The sequence below is a fragment of the Adelges cooleyi genome, unplaced genomic scaffold, assembly GCF_023614345.1.
Source record: "Adelges cooleyi isolate 19-005CV unplaced genomic scaffold, UGA_ACOO_1.1 ACOO_flye_CR_arks_rails_tigmint_CR_PRNA_803, whole genome shotgun sequence".
Classification (NCBI taxonomy): domain Eukaryota; kingdom Metazoa; phylum Arthropoda; class Insecta; order Hemiptera; family Adelgidae; genus Adelges; species Adelges cooleyi.
The window spans coordinates 53,159-70,302 of record NW_026096518.1 but is presented as its reverse complement, the minus strand read 5'-3'; the positions used below and the strand labels follow the sequence as shown (position 1 = coordinate 70,302).

At 34.9% G+C, this 17,144-nt stretch overlaps 1 protein-coding gene across 1 annotated transcript; it reads left to right on the top strand.

Moving 5' to 3' along the window:
- The first annotated feature begins 226 nt into the window (after nucleotides 1-226).
- LOC126845979 (protein PFC0760c-like) lies at nucleotides 227-1,404 on the top strand. Its single transcript, XM_050585065.1, has 3 exons — nucleotides 227-342; nucleotides 439-1,008; nucleotides 1,212-1,404. Exons 1-3 carry the CDS (start codon nucleotides 227-229, stop codon nucleotides 1,402-1,404), a joined length of 879 nt encoding a protein of 292 aa, XP_050441022.1.
- The last annotated feature ends 15,740 nt before the right edge of the window (nucleotides 1,405-17,144 follow it).

Below are 17,144 nucleotides of genomic sequence, written 5' to 3'. Positions count from 1 at the left end.
ACCAAAAGCAATTTAATAACCTAAATGACTAATTATTTTCACTTTTAAAACTTGTACATTTTTTTTAAAAGATAAAATATGTTTTTCAATATGTACATATAATATTCTTAGAGTTGTCTCAAATCAAAGTCACGCGACATGCGTTCGGAGCTTATTTTTTAAACACAGTATTTGAATTATATTATCATAGGACTAAGTTAGAAAATATTGTCACTTTTTAGCTAAAATGGCACCGTTAGAAAGAGATCCACCCAAATTCTTATTTGATCATATAAATGACATAAACGAAGACTTCTTGACGGACGACGAAGAAGAGTTATTTCCAGAACGCCTTATATACAAGTACTAAAGCTTGACAAAATAGTAGCTGGCTAGTCGAGTTTAACAACAGCTAGTGTTAATAATACAATTGTTTTTTTTATGTATAATTCGTTTTAGCGACATAGACACAAGAGATAGAGACACGGACGAAGAGATTGACATAAACACCGACGAGTTAAATAACTATATACCTGAAATAGTATTGGAAGTCATTAGACAATGGAGTACATACTTTAATAGTGCTGTTCCACCACTTGTCAACAACCATGACAGAAAGACAGAGGACAGCGATGACGAGTCAATTGAGACAGACGAAACCGACGAGAGAGAGACAGAAGACAACGATGACGAGTCAATTGAGACAGACGAAACCGACGATAGAGAGACAGAGGACAACGATGACACAGAGACAGAGGACAGCGATGACAAAGAGACAGAGGACAACGATGACACAGAGTCAGAGGACAACGATGACGAATCAATTGAGACAGACGAAACCGACGACAGAGAGACAGAAGACAACGATGACAAGTCAATTGAGACAGATGAAACCGACGACAGAGAGACAGAGGACAACGATGACGAGTCAATTGAGACAGACGAAACCGACAAAATCCACGACGACGACGAATATTCCCGGAACTTCATGCCCACATACAGCTTCGATGCAAGGCTTGCATATTTCAAGTAAGTACGACCGCTTGGTATTACATTTTTCATATTTTGTGCACCATATAGCTTATCATGTAAATTAATGTGTACATCAAAAAAATGATTTATTTCCTTCCGGCCGGGTGATCATATTTTGTTATCATTGATGACGACTTAGATAACCTAATCCGAGAAATAGTATTAGAAAACAACTGGAATACATACTGTAATACTTTTAGCGCCATTCACCCGCCTGTCAACGAACGCCGACCAGTTGAGTCAGACTCGGACGACCCGCAGCCGTGCTCATCATCAGGTCTGAAGAGACCGCGTTTAGACTCTGATGATGAGCAACCCAGGTCAACAAAGCGGAGACGGCCAACGTCGTACCAGTCAGAAAGCGAAGAAAGCGAGTCGGACAACTTTCAATAGTACTCCAGCCGATAAACTGTGGCCGGCAAGTCGGCGAAGCCGTTGGCGGACACGTGTGCTGTAGTAGCGCGAGATGCTGCAGCCACTGTCTCCGTCCAATCGCATCCCGAACTTGTCCGGCCGGCCTGTTGAGGAAGACGTGAAGTAGTAATCCAGACGATGGAAACGAAGGGACAACTCGGGAACGACGGTGACGGTGCAAGCCAGTAGCGCGAAATGCTGGCCCACCGTCCCATCTAACCGTATCCTGGACAGTCTGTCGGGGAAGATGTGTCGCGGTGAAGCAGACGGCAGTACTCCAGACAATGAGTGACGAGGAGACGATGAAATATTTTCAATTGAATTTTAGAACAAAATAATAATAATACATGTATTATATGTTCATTAAATATTATTATTATTCAATATATTATGTATATTGCAAATTTGGATTCTAAAATTACTTTACCACTGATGGCAGAGACGTGCTCGGTGGCAAACTATTGGGCACATTTGAACCTGGTAATCTACTTTTTGTATGCGGTGGCCGTCGGAAGACAGTTTACGTTTTTTAATTAGATAGGATTTACTGCGGTGGAACAAAAAATGATATAGGTGATTTGTTTATTTCTTTAATTGAGTAGTAGTAAAACATTGCTTTGAAACATGAAATATATAAAGCACGATAACTATAATCTTTTGAGTTTTGAGGATCCCGGAGCTGTGTGTTAAATTTTTTCTTATTTAGTAATTTATATTTTTTCTATATTAAATAAACAATTCACATGGGACACGTCTTATAAAATGATTTAAATATTTTAAAAATATTATCAAAGGTGCTTGATGCGACTTGTTCTAGGAATACTATATTATAAATCGACATAAAAAATTCTCACTCCACTCCAATAGTCACGTCCCGACATAATATTATACCTGAAATAATGAATAAATTAATAAGCATTTTTACGTCGACTTAGGCGGCACAGAAACACTGCCTATATAACTTTTTTTAAAAACATTTCTAAAAAATAGTAAAAAAGTGAACTAAAAAGTAAAAAATAATAACTTCACTACAAAAACAATTTACCAATCAATTGTAGTACAGTTTATTTATAATTTCAATTACTTGGAAAGCAACCCAAAATTAACTAAAATTTTAAATAATGTTGAATACCCTTCAACAAATTATACTAGTCAGTATATATAATATTATACAAAAATAAGAGAAAGACGGTTCATACTTGCAGTGGGTTAATTTCTAGCATAGTATGCGGGGAAAAAAATATATATGGTTACCTACATATAGTTAATAATAAAAATCTGTGGCTTGAAGCAAAAAGGCCAAGATTTAAGGTGTTCATGTTAAAATGTACAAAATCTGCGAAAAACACAGTTTTCAGGAAATTAAAAAAAAAACTGTACCTAGTCCAGATATTTTTCTTTGTTCAACGCATCATTGTAAACCATTTTTTGCCAAAAAAAAAATATTATTTGATCAAAGTAAAGACCGTATATTTTGTTTCTTTACAATAACAAAGTATTGCACAAAAATAGTCCACTAATGACATATGTTTCGATAAAATAGCATTATTATAATACACATCTTATATACGTGTTATTCTTCGAAAATTTGCTAAGAAACCAAGTACTGTACAGCATTATAAGGCCATTTTTCACCCGTCGATTCAAGTCTTTAAAGAAGAAAAAATCAGTGTATAAAAAGCCAGTGCGGCATCGATTCGACCAAGTAGAATCGGATCAGAAATCCTATAGAATTGAATCTTTTTTATACGATCTTCGATGCCCGGTGGATTGTTTTTTTATCATAATTTATGATATTAAATAACATAGGCTAAATCGTGTACGCACGTCCGCGTTATCTCGGTTAGGTTCAATTACTTCATAAATAATTAACCGAAACTGGTTATCGACCAGTCAAAATTTTTAATACAATCTTTGATAATATCTTGAGTTTCACACTAAAAATATCATTCAATATTAAAAGAAATTGATAACAACCATACGATTTTGAAAGGTTAATAGAAATTGTTAACAAACACATATTTTAAGTAACATATGTTATAAGGGTGGTCCATATTTTTTAACTTTCAAATTTTTGATGTAGAACCACCTCAATTTTTCATTGTTATAAGAAAGTAATTATGGTTATATATTTTGGTCAAAATTACTCAACTCCTTCATAAGACCCTGAGAGGTTGAAAAATAGCTAAAGAGGGTAGCTTTGTTGTTTTTTTTTATTTTAACTAAATAAATATTGCACTTGGCGAAGAATCTTAAAAAAATCAATATAACTACATACAACACAACTAAAATTAACACCTGAAGATGACACTAAGCTATTAAATATAGTTTAAGAGTAAGTCAAGTAACAAATATATTCATAGTTGGTATTTATTATGTGCAAATTAGAAAAGAAGTTAGTAATTGTTATTAAGTAAAAAAACCTAATGAAAGTGAATACCTACTTTAATCATTAACTTGTTGAATAATATTGTTTAAAATAATTAAAAATAAAGTTAAATATACATAATATACAAATAATAAGTAAATTAAACAATTTTTTTTGACATCCGAAATAATATTTAATAAAAAAATAATTATCCAAAAATTTTAATTATCCATTGATTTTCATTAATTTATGAAGTATATTAAAAATAATAAGAACACCTAATTAAAGCTGTTTTTAATGTCTAGAAATGTACTTGTATTACGTACTTACAAAAACTCATATCCGTTAAAAAGCCTAAAAAATAAATGTCAAATGTCGTATGCGTAAGTATTTTACAAAACTTGGTGGTCTCTTAATAATACAAACAGTAAACCGTGATAATTCTCATACATCATGAACAAAACAGCTATTACGTTATAGTTATCCATTGGCTTTGTGACGCCAAACTATTCTATCCGTTGGAGAATCACAAAAACAGTAAAAAAAATTTAATTAAAAATGCAAAAAAAATTCTCCTTCGGCTCTTCCTAACCACAACTATGCGCCAGACGACGTTCTTCGAGTCACACACTCGTCCGACCGAGTGACCGAATGTTATTTTAAATTTGTTGACTTTATGTTATTTAAACACATAATTGTATTTTAATAAATAAATATTGATGAGTATGGACTAATAAAAATCTCAAAATCATTAGGTCGTTTAGTTATGCACATTTACTGTTAAAAATTGCACAATATTCTTCTGCTGAAATCAATCGTGACGAGAAAGAGAGAAGGGTGCCATGTGGAGTGGAAGTTTTATTTACAGACTGTGCTGATGTATAAGTGGAAAAAAAACTCCTCTTGTCCAATTAGAAATACTCATGAACCATATATTGTGTTTCGTGGCGCTCAACCGTTCCTAATTCTAACTAAACATTTATTCGGAAAACACAAAGCCATAATAAGAGATAAGAATGTTTGATAACAGATGAAGAGCCACAAGATGTAAAGAAAAAATCGACCATTCAGCCCCCACAGAGAAAGTTGTAAGTGTACTATAAAAAATGTAAAAAAAAACCATTATATCCGTTCGGTAGACATGCCAAAAAGTGCCTTTAATAACTTTTATTTTTTTATTAAACTTTCGCCATAACTCGGATCCACAATTTCTTATTGATAATTATTGTAAAATAAACATTATAAGCAAGTTGGAACACTTGTAAGGGCTTCAAAATTAAGTTAGGTGAATATAATTTCCTTTAACGGCTTTTCGTTAACGTTTTTTCATGTTAAAGTAGTTTTTATAATTTTTTTTTTTTTTAATGTAAATATTTCAGCTAAATTATAAAATTTATTGATCAGATTATATTGTTCTCTGCGTCAGACATTTTTTAACGGTTCGTCATTTTCGCCTAGTTGGCATTACTTTTTTAAAATTTACTTTCTGACAACTTTTAGAGCCCTGTCGAGGAGTTGTAAAAGCTTTAACAAGCAAACCATAGCTACTACTATTTTTATTTGATTAAAATAATCGATGGGCGAGCGGTGTTTAATCTTTATGCTAATTAACTTCGATAATCTTAAAAACGTAAAACTCATTAATGGAGAGTATTTTATTAACTTAATTGTGTAATTAATTATATTCAGTTTGCTAAACAAACAAAATTGTCCTCGTTATTGAAGATGCGAATTAAATATTTTAGCTCAGTTCAATTATAATATTTATGTCATCAACAAAAGTAGTTTTTACAGTATGAAACATAACCTTAGTAAAAATGTCGCATGTATGTTTTAAACAATAAGGTTAGAAAGAGTATATATTTTTTTGATACAGTATATCAGTTTGATAAAATAATTACACAGCTCAGATAATATTGTAATTTATTATACAAACACAATGCGCCATGTGTATTATCTGTACCCGTGTCTATGTATAATACATAGACACTCGCAACACAATACAATTATAAAATGTACAATAAATGCTGCCCGTTATTGCTCTCCTGTCCATAGCATAACGTTATTGCAAATTATACAATACCATTATTCCCTTTATGTTATGTATATTCATGCGTTGAAATTGTTTTTTATTAAATAGTGTACATCTATTGTAATTTTCATTTAAAGTTGCACATTGTGTATTATTTATAACCTTTGTAGTATTACAATTATCATGTAATAAAACATCCAAACAGGACAGAAATCTAGTACAGAAACCTAAATATTATACACTTGGTTTGTTAAGGTTACACGAGCCCCGAATAATAATTATTACTTCAATGACTGTTTAAATATTTAAGCACAATCCATCGAGCCGTTATAAGGTATAATGTAATAAACCGCACCACTGCCTGTTCACTAAACTACCCTTTCTCGCTTTCCCACATTGGCCCAAAATAGGGTAATTTTAACAGATAGCACATTTAATTCAGTCTTACCATACAGACAGTTGCCAAAAGCTATCAACGAATGAGTCGTACGAATCGAACATGACTTGATCGTATCACTAAACCGAGCAGTTAAATTAATTAAAGGTTATTAAACTAATTTTTTAACGGTAATTTAGCTAAACCATAGAAAACTCAATTTTCCATTAAACTAAACCAACTAAGGTAGATTGAGGTTTTACATTGGAATATCAATAGCTAGGCATTTACGACCGTTACTGGAAAGAGTATAATGTGCAAATAATTTATGTCACAAATCGAGTATCAGTAAGATTAGCGAGAAGTTTTCTACTTTAAACGTAAATTGTTGAATAAACGAAAAAAATTTGTCTCTAAAATATGCATTATGCAATAGGAACATATTAAATCTTTCCCTTGGAGCAAAGACATTGTCGATCGTCATTATGTCTTATAATCAGCTATGATTTTCTGTCTCTTAACTGGCACAGTACTTTTCGAAAATTCCAACCCTTCAACCAAGGATGGCCGTGGTTACCATGGTTACAAACAAAATATTTTAAATAAATAAATACGTGTTAGTAATATACAATAATGTGTTTAAATAACATAAAATCAACAAATTTCAAATAACCTTCAGTCATTCGGTCGGACGAGTGAAGCCATCAGAGTGCCTACGTTGCGCGGTACAGAACCGAAGGAGAATTTTTTTTTTTTGCATTTTTTTACATTTATTTTTTAATTTTTTTCGAGACTTCTACACGGGTTATATTAGTTTGGTGTGAAAAAGCCAATAAATAACTATAGCATAATAGTCTTAATCATGTTTGAGACTTCTTAACGGGTACAATAGTTTAACGCCACAAAGCCAATAAATAACTATAACATACAGCGGCGTAAGTTGGACCGAATTTTGGAGGTTGCAAAGTATATTTAAATTATAATATTTAATTAACATAGGTAGGAACTTAAATACAAATTTACGTGTCAACAGACTTGTTACGGTTCATATAGATTTGCGATAAACTAATTTCGATTTCGCATTCGATTTTGTTTTAATGACATATAGCTAGATTTTAATATACCTAATATATAAGATGTGATGTACCGAATAAAGGGCATACGAGTTGCCTTTAATCTAAAGATTCACGCTTCGATAAACAGAACTGGAGTATCGTTTCTATCGTTTGGTACAATGAAATTATAGTCTTGAGAAGTTATTATAGAACGCTTTTTTTGAGACTTCTTAACGGGTACTTGTCCTACAAATATTTCTCATTTGAAACCAGACTTCTACACGGTACTGTAGTGGTTTTATACAGTACCCAGAGTGGTAACCGTATAGGTACATAATTTAATACCCGGTAACCGGTAAGACTCGTTCAGTTTCGCGCCAGAATCTACCGTATGGAATTTAATAAAAAAATACCGTCTTGAATAGCCGGCGTTTTGCATAATATCTTATCACTGGTGAGCGATATAGTTTAATTGTTATCAATAATTTCTTATCAGTTATTCAGGAATTATCAAAATCCTCTCTCACCATTTCATTCGTAACCTAACCTAATGGCATTACTATAAGTTCTATAGATAAATATATAAAATCAACACAAGTCATGTTGTAATTGTAATATTATCATAACAACTTCCGCCACCGGAAAATATTATTATAATGTGAAAAAAAAATGAAACGTACAAACCCCACAGCTGTTAACGATATGTTCAGTAGACATAGACGGTTTTCTGGTCTCGAAGAAATGGACGTTGAGAATTGATAAATATAATACAACGTAAAAAGAAACTTTTTTTCCCTCGTCCGGCGGCGGTATTATACTTGAACGCGGAAGCACTAGACAAAATAAAAATAGAATATTGCTATTGAAAAGCTGTGTATACACACTGTGAGCGAGTAAAGTTTACACGACTTGAGTTCCAGTGGGGCAGGGGTGAAGGGGGAGAGTTAATAATATTGTTTTGGCCGGAAAGTTTTTTTTAACAAATTTTATTTTTACCGCTGTCGAAGGTTATATTTTTTGCGACCAACGGAAAACAATATCGTATACACATAATATTTTATTTACAAGTAATAACGAGACGTCGTTTAATAACTTGTTTACTGTATAGGAAATAAATACACTGCAATAAAATATAACAATAATTGTAGTATGCTATTTGAACAAAGACAAAACATATATATATATATATATATATTGAGCCAAAATACTTACAATAGAGACGCGGCTGTTTGTATAAGTTCAAATAAAGTGACACTAAATGGGTCACGTCTTATTTATACCACCAAAGGCGTTAATTATAGTTTGCTCACATTAAAAGTTCCTATTTTACAATATTTTTTTTTAGTCATTTTGTTTATTATTGAATTATTTATTATCTTTATTTTGTTGACTTATTTTTTATCATTGTGGTTGAATTATATTTTATTATATTATCTTGTGCCATAGGGGCAGTTAATAATTAGTTTTTTTATTACCAATTTTTATATTTTTTATCAATTAATTATTTTCATTGTTGATATATTATTTGTGCCAAGGAAGCAACTATACATTTAGTGAGTTATTGAAAATATTATTATTAATTATTATTTGAACCGGCATTTTTCTTTTTTGTCTTAGTTTTAAGTTTTCCTACACACCCTCATATATACACACTCACACAAAGCTCACCTCATAGCTCTCTGGTTTCTGCGTAGGCGATACCTCCTAGTCCCAGTAGAGCTATTCACAACACTACCCGCACGTAGCTGACCATTTGGGTCGGTCAGCCAAGCTATCGGGTAAAGCGGCTTATTTTTATCTGCCCCGGCGCAAACAGTAATTTTCAACGAAACAAAAACGTTGGAAAAATCATTAAGTATTGCTTAATCATTGAGTAATTATTTTATTCAAAATTAATATATTTTTAGGATACCTGTTGATTTTAATTTGAATAATGTGCACAGTTTTACATTTTTATTTTGGTGTTTTTTCTTGGTTTTTTTAATGGGAAGGGGTAAAATTTTTTAAATGTTCACTCAATGTAATACCTTTCAGGTAGGATTTTTGAACCGTAGACTCGCAGACTTTCTAATTGCATTGGTCGGTAGACAAACGATGACTAGCCTGGATATTCCCTCGGGAACTGCTACATCGGTTTAATGAGGGTTCAAGAGACACTGGGCAAAGTTCCAACAAGGGATAAAATATTGAAAATTGCCACTCCACGGCCGTCGACATTAGCCGGATTACGACTTAACGGGTCCTAATGGGTATATAATCTATATATATATATTTATAGGTAAATGGGCATGTTATATTCTATAATGGACGAGTACAATATAATATTTTTGGTGTATATATTTTTTTCAACGATACATCCTGTATTTATATGGATATGTATTTTTTTTTCTTTTAAATATTTGAATTTCAAAAAAAAAAAAAAATGTTCCATCGTGGTATTAGGTAGGTGCTAATAATTATTATCAATTAGCAGTTAGCTATTAACAAAAAGGCAAAACTAAACAAATTTGACTTTTCAAGTCGACATTTCGCGTTAGCCATTTGTTTGTTAGCAATGTTTTTTTTTAGGATTTAAAAACGGTAGTTTTTGTATAGTTTTTTTTTGTAAATGTTGATTTTTGGAATAAACGTGGTAAAAAAAAAAATAATAATCTCAGTTCATTTATCGAATTGAATTAGGTTTAAATTAGTTAAAAAAAACGTAACTTATACCCACGTGCAGATTTCAACAAAATTGGGCAATTTTTTTGTCAATATTTATTAGTTTTTTTTTTGTCTTAACACAGACTAAACCATAGTACCTTATAGGCAAAGTTGTGTCTAGTCTGATTGAAATAAAAATCTAAATTTCATATATTATCTGTTTGTCACTACCGTTTAAACCGCTTTGCCGTTTATTTGTCATTATAATATATTTGCAGGTAGAATAAAAATCCAGCAGAAGTTTTCTCTAACCGTAAAAGATACCTATTGGATAATATATTGAACAAAATATGTCTTCTTCTTTGCCCCCCCTCCGAGTTAACCGTAAAAAGGTAAACGGTCGATAAATAAATCCGTTAGAGGAACAGAGGTCTATTGTTCAAAGGGTAAAATAATACACTTAATATAGAGAACTTGGATCAAGATGCTGTGATAAAAAAACAATACACCTCTACAAGAGTTATATTATTATCCTTTGCTTGTTCTGCAAATGTGTCAATAACTTTGTTTGTGTTGATTAAATTTGTCATGTCTTTTTCTATATGTAGTATTAGCAAATCTGCAAGTCTGTCCTGTCTCATTGAAACCAACATTAATACAATATATAATATCTACCTACACATTAACTATGATATTAATTAATCTTATTATCTATCATGTTATGTAAACTGAAATCTTCAATAATAAATAGTCATATTCGACCGTCGAGCTAACATTTTACCTCCTATTAATTGCTATGCAGTAATAATTAGGTATATTTTTTTTTGTACAATAATACTCATAAATTATATGTACGGTAGGCCCCGTGCAAGAACTTCTCAATAATAACAAGTATATACAGTTATAGACGGTTTATTTAACACATTTGTACATTGGTATTTGTAGAATATTTTTACATTTTTATAAGCTGTACATTGAATAAATAAAAAACACAATCTTAACGAAATTCTTGTGGCCGTTTTTTTTCTTCAAATATGTCATCGTTGAAACGTCCGCCGCCGCTGGGGCGGATTTCCACGAGTCTGCCGCATAGATCCGGCTGTACGAGCGGTGGCACGGGCCGGGTTGACTGCGAGGTCATCGGTGATGTCTGGCAGCATACACCCGCAACTCCGGGAACTTCCGCCGTGGCGTCCGCCGAAACCACACGTAGTCTACGACCGTACGGCTGAAAAAAAAATCGTTTATCATCAGTTACGCACTCTATTGTCGAGACCATTGATAACCAGTTTTTTTCTCATCAACCACGCGGACGCGGACGACGTTTGGTTCCAGCATGACGGCGCCACGACGGACGTTCCGCACGAACGGCTCGAGGGCACGTGTTTATCTCTCGCAGAGGTCACGTTAATCGGCCCAGCCAGACGTTTTCCGGAGATGCGCAGGTCTATGTCGCCGCAATCGCCGGATGCCCTCAAAGTCGACACGACCCAAGCCGTCGTGCTCAAGCTCAGCCGGATCCGTGCGGGGGCAGAGTCGTTGAAAATCCACCTGTCGCATCCGTGCCACCGTGCGAAGCCGCGGCCGACGTTTGAACCATGTCATATTTCATAAGCAACTGGCCTTTCAAACAGATCAAGAATTTCGTTAAAATCGTCACAAACATATTAATACTATGGATAACTTAAAGCTTGACATCGTCGACGCCCAAAAGCAGTGTGCTCGTCCGAGTGCGAGCAACCGAGTGCGAACAACCGGTTGTCAATTGGCTGGTCTATGGTTACATAACTCAACGCTCACTGAAATCATCAAGGGGTAGTAGTTAGATTAATTGCGAGGCGTGTGTTATAGTCCCTAAAAAAAAAAAACTGCTATTATTTGTATTTTCACTTACCGCCCTTATTGGCCATCTGCACGTTCCTAGGGCGGCGGCGGGGACCATTTTCGAGCTGGTACAATGCCGTTTGGGTGCAATTTAAGCGATGCGTTTTTTTCCCTAATTTGAACTTTAAATCGTTTAGCTCGTCTGTCTTTATCTCCATCTCGCCCAAGTGTGCCGATTCTCTTTTTTTCATTTCTTTCTGCAGTACTTGGTATTTGTTTACTATGTCGTTGTACTTTGACTCAAGATTCTCTTTTTCTTCCTGCAGCTTTTCCAATTTGTTTAATATTTCGTCGTAGTTGGATTGTAGCTTTTCATTTGCTCCCTGCAGCTTTTGCCATATCGATTCTAACATTACTTTTTCTCCCTGCAGCTTTTGAAATATCGATTCTAGCAATTCTTTTTCGCCCCGCAGCTTTTGAATTTGGTTTAGTATGTCTGCGTTATTTGATTCTAGCTTATCACTTTCTCCCTGCAGCTTTTGACACATCGATTCTAGCTTTTCTTTTTCCGCTTGTAGCTTTTGACACATCGATTCTAGCTTTTCTTTTTCCGCCAGTAGCATTTGAATTTGGTTTACTACGTCGTCATAACTTGATTCTAGATTTTCTTTTTTTGCCTGCAGGTTTTGACGTATCGATTCGAGCTTTTCGTTTTCATGCTGCAGCATTCGCATTTTGTTTACTACATCATTGTAACTTGACTGTAGCTTATCTTTTTCTTCATGCAGCTTTCTCATTGCGTCATTGCTATTTGAAAGCACTCGCGCCCATTCGTTGTTTAAGTTGTCGATTTCTCTTGCGTGCTCACGACGCAATCTCTCATACTCCGCGGCGTACTTTGCGGCGCATTTCCTCTGTTTATATTTATAATTATTATTATTATTATTTAAGAAGCACCGAGGCATTAGGGTAGGTTTACTGGACTGTCGATACTTACATTGTAATAGAGAAAACCAGCGCCGGTCACGACGCCGCCCGCTAATGCCGCCGCAATGTATTCATACATCCTTTAAAGACTTCGGTAAACTTGGAATGACTTGGAATGACTTGGAATGACTTGAAATGACTTGGATTGACTTGGATTGACTCGTAACAACAAAAAATACTTTCGCGTTGCGTGTCTGTTCGACGTCTGGTGAAACATTGGTTGTTTACTCGAGGTCGCTAACAAGTAATATTAATACTGAAATCGGCCAGCACAAAAGCCTAATAACTAAAAGCCTAACAACAGCTGTTATTACCTACACAGGTGCATATTGCTGTCGACCGAGTAATTAGTGCTGAACCGATGGATTTACAAATGGAAAAATAGACACATACCGTAGACACAAGCTGTAGCACATATTATATCAAACCCTTCGACTAGCATATACATGCATTTGTCGTCCCCTGAGATCTTTCCTTTGTCCGTGGCTCGACACCGTCGAGTGGGGCCAGTAAGACAACATTTTGTAGGCAACATTAAGCAACATCAGGCCGAGGCCCTGAGACCGGCGGAAGACGCGAAACTAACAGGGTACGTCGTGGTTAAGCGCAGTAGGTTTAGTGGCAAATCGCGGCGCTAACAACCGCTGTTTCTTCGCGCGCCTGGCATCGTCGGACAGACCGTGATCTCGTGGATCTAACGAGGGATCGAGCGGCCTTCGATGCGCCCTAGCGGCTGAGAAATCCGGGAAAACCCCCGTTTTCATTCGAAAATTACTAATTTTCAGGATTTGTTATTTTGCATAGCAACGGCCGCCGGCGGCCGGGTAAGTTTTTTGGTTTTGGCGGGTTTTCGGTCAAGGAGTGGATTTTTATGCCATTTTGACGTCGGCGACCTGTCTGAATCGCGCCAGAACCTTAATGTAAAGGGCTGGTGACCCTAAGACAAAGGGTAAAATCGCGTTTATTGTTAGTGGGGCCGTAACATATGGGGTACAATCGACCATTACCGTACATGTTTTCTCAAAAAAAAAAATGAAAAACCCTATCACCACTAAGTCTTACAACATAAAACCGTCGTAGTCTTTGCCCTTAAGTACTTGAAGGTTTTTTGGATTTTGAGCGACGATAGGTAAGGGTTTTTTGTGACGTTTTTTTTTAAGGGCAAAGTCGTTTCGACGGCCAACTCATTTTTTTTTTTTGACATCACCGAGAAACGCTGTCACGTCTTGTCACGGCTTTATATAATAGTACACAGTGCTTTGGTGTCGTTAAACGCCCTTTTACCGGTACGGGGTGCCGGTCGACGGGGAGTTTTTTTTGTTTTGTCGAGCTCATGAGTACTTAAAACCTATGTCCATATCTGTTATCTTTGCCGGCGTATTAGGCTGATCGGATCACTGTAGTTATTCTTCTAAAGAGAAAGAAAAAATTGTGTAATATAAATCCGCTGACGATAATAGATTTTTTTTTTGTCTAGAAGCCGATAGGTCAAGTTAAATTGATTTTTTTTGAGGCTTCAAATGTTTCTAACCGTTGAAATATAAATTAAAAAATAAAAAAAATACAAAATAGGTAGTTTTGCCTGACTCGATTCGAACCCGAAACCTCTTGATTATTAGTTCAAAGTGTTGACCGTTACGCCACTAAGACATATTCATACAAATAGGTAATTGTTTGGGTATTTAACGTGGAACCGTTTAACTTCACTCAAAAAAAGTTGACATAAAACAATTTTAATAAAATATTGAAGTCATTAATCGAGAGGAGTTTGCATACTTACACACGGACAGTAGAAATATATATATATATATATATGCTTAATGACGTCAGCACTGTGAACGACCCCTGCCATAAGACATGTCCATGTCAAAAAAAAAAATGCAGTCAGAACGATTGAACGTGGTAACTAATAAAACGAACCCCAATCAGAGGGTGGACAAGTAATATAACAAAAATTGAACTTTTTCTTATTCATTTTCAAGTAAATGCATAAATGTCGCGGGTACGCCGTCTTTAGGTCAGAGTATTCGGTCAAGGTGGCTTTAAACTAGAATATTATGAGATAGGACAAAATAACAAAATATAATATATTTAAAACACTGACAAGATAAGAGTGCACTCTATATTCGAGAGATTAAACAAACACTATAATGTATTCCGAATGCACGACTCGGTCATGATCTGCCCTTATCTAACTTTTGAAGACCTTTATTTTATGGTCTCGCCCCATTCCGGTTTAATATTTTCCGGATCGTTTCTTTTTTTTACGATGCTATCAATATACCTGTTTATCCCTCCTTCTCTCTCTCTCTCTCTCTCCAGCTCATTTGCTTCCACGTACAAAATGACAATATTTTAGGTATAATATTTTTAAAAAAAACTGAACTGAAAAATGTCCGTTATATGGGTTGGAATGCAGTATTGTCCAGTATTGATTCGTTGTCTAATTTGCTTTGGTCGTTCATACCAAACGATACCTATTCAAATAGATATATGAATTATGACTATATAATATGAAAACATTTTCGAATATTGATTTAGCAGGCACGTCGTCGACCCTAATTACTGTTGTAAAAAATTCCTAACCCGTGCTGCCCGACAAATCCCATTAGAGAACCCCAAAAGGATTTATTATCCGGTACACGGCTGGAGGTAGACACTTTAGCTGCTTTTACTATTCCGAACACGACTCGAATAAATAGGATTTTTGTCTTTGGAAAAAGGCAAATTTGGATTTTTTTCAAATTGCGAATATAAATGTTATTTATTTTTATGTTTTACATCATTTATTATACTTCTCGTACAGATGATTGAATCACACATTTGTTTTGTATAATTGCACTATTTTAGAATTCAACCTGTAAAGTTGTAGGACTATTAATACACGTTAATGATTAATTACACTTATGACATATTATGACTATTACATAGTAAAAAAAAATGTTGTTTTACTCGTTTACTAGTTTTTTAAATTCAAATGTTACAATTTTTATTTAAATCGCCAAAAGCCGCGAACAAAAAATAACCTATTTTGTTTGTTTGTGGAATACACTTATTTGCTCGGTTGGGTTTTAGTGAGTTCTGTGTATACAATCTGTCCAATTTCTCCAGCGCATGTGCGAGTGTGTGTTCCACTTCACTGAAAGTTTTCCCCTGCGCAGTTATCGCTAAATCGTCGGCATACAGGAAACGACGAGTAGTTCCCATAATGGCCTGGTCATTTGTATAGACATTAAAGAGTATTGGTTATGAAATGCATTAAAAAAAAACATTTTTGGGTTTTTAAAAAGCTCGGAATTTTAACAGCTGATTAAAAGCTATCCGAATAGAATAAATAATAATAATGGCTTTTTAAATCATTGTTAGGTATTATTGGTTGTTATTTATTATTATATAACAGAATTCAGTTTTACGTTATTCTTATAACAGTATTCAGTTTTTCGTTATTCTTATAACAGTATTCAGTTTTTCGTTATTCGTCATCACGTCTCAGCAACATACTCGATTTTGTGAAACATGATGTCACTTAAATTGTATGCGGCCGGCGGATTTGTGGCGGGGTTCGGTTGTGCCTACCTGGTTGACTATTGCTGCTCTCGGTGGTTACAATCCGTACGTATGAATTTCAAAAATATTTCATTGTCACACTTAGAGAAACGGTCGCACACACAACTCCGCTTGTCCAGGGCTAGCTGACAATCTTTACGTGTTAAGGTAAGCGTCCATATGTCCGCATCGGACGGGTCGTTTCAACCGGATGTACAATTTTTCCAGTATTGGCTATAGCACAATAAAATCCGTCCGATGTGGACTTGTGGACGCGCACCTTTAAGGCCGGGTGCAAGAAAACGATTATCTATTGAGTTTTTGGGCATACGTAAACCGCGCCTCGTTTATAATTTGGTTTAAAAAACGTATGTGTAAACTGCGCCCGAGTTTTTATCAAGTGGAAAAAGGTTAGTACCTACATGTAAGCTGCGCCAAGCTTCTCGTCATCGGTATGAAATGCAAACAGCGTCCGAATCAATACAATCACGGGAATATTAACATTTTAGGGTTTCTACCACTTTTACCAAATTGCATAAATTGCCATGACGAGGTTTCTTGTCAGCATGTGGAATTAGCATTGATAATGAGGACGGCAGATATCCGAGTGTTTTAGCACTCGCTCGCTATTTGGTCTCGGATAAACATACATGGATGTCGCTTTCATTTAACACAATCGTACATTATTATTATAATGTATATATATAAGTTTAATACAATATAATACAGGGTGGGCCACGGAAATAGGGACAAAAATAGATGGGTTTTTCTCAACATTGAATGGGAGTAGGCAGGTCTAGATAAGCTCATTCGATCCGTCAGATAATGCCATTTAGTTATCACTATAGCGCAGTGGAGTGTCGTTCACCGTGTGTTTGCGTACGACGC

What these genes read in the sequence shown, in the direction of transcription:
- LOC126845979 (XM_050585065.1), top strand. Translation starts at nt 227, where the DNA reads ATGGCACCGTTAGAAAGAGATCCACCCAAATTCTTATTTGATCATATA. An exon ending in CCAGAACGCCTTATATACAA is followed by an intron (nt 343 to 438) that starts GTACTAAAGCTT and finishes AATTCGTTTTAG; the next exon opens with CGACATAGACACAAGAGATA. An exon ending in GCAAGGCTTGCATATTTCAA is followed by an intron (nt 1,009 to 1,211) that starts GTAAGTACGACC and finishes TAATACTTTTAG; the next exon opens with CGCCATTCACCCGCCTGTCA.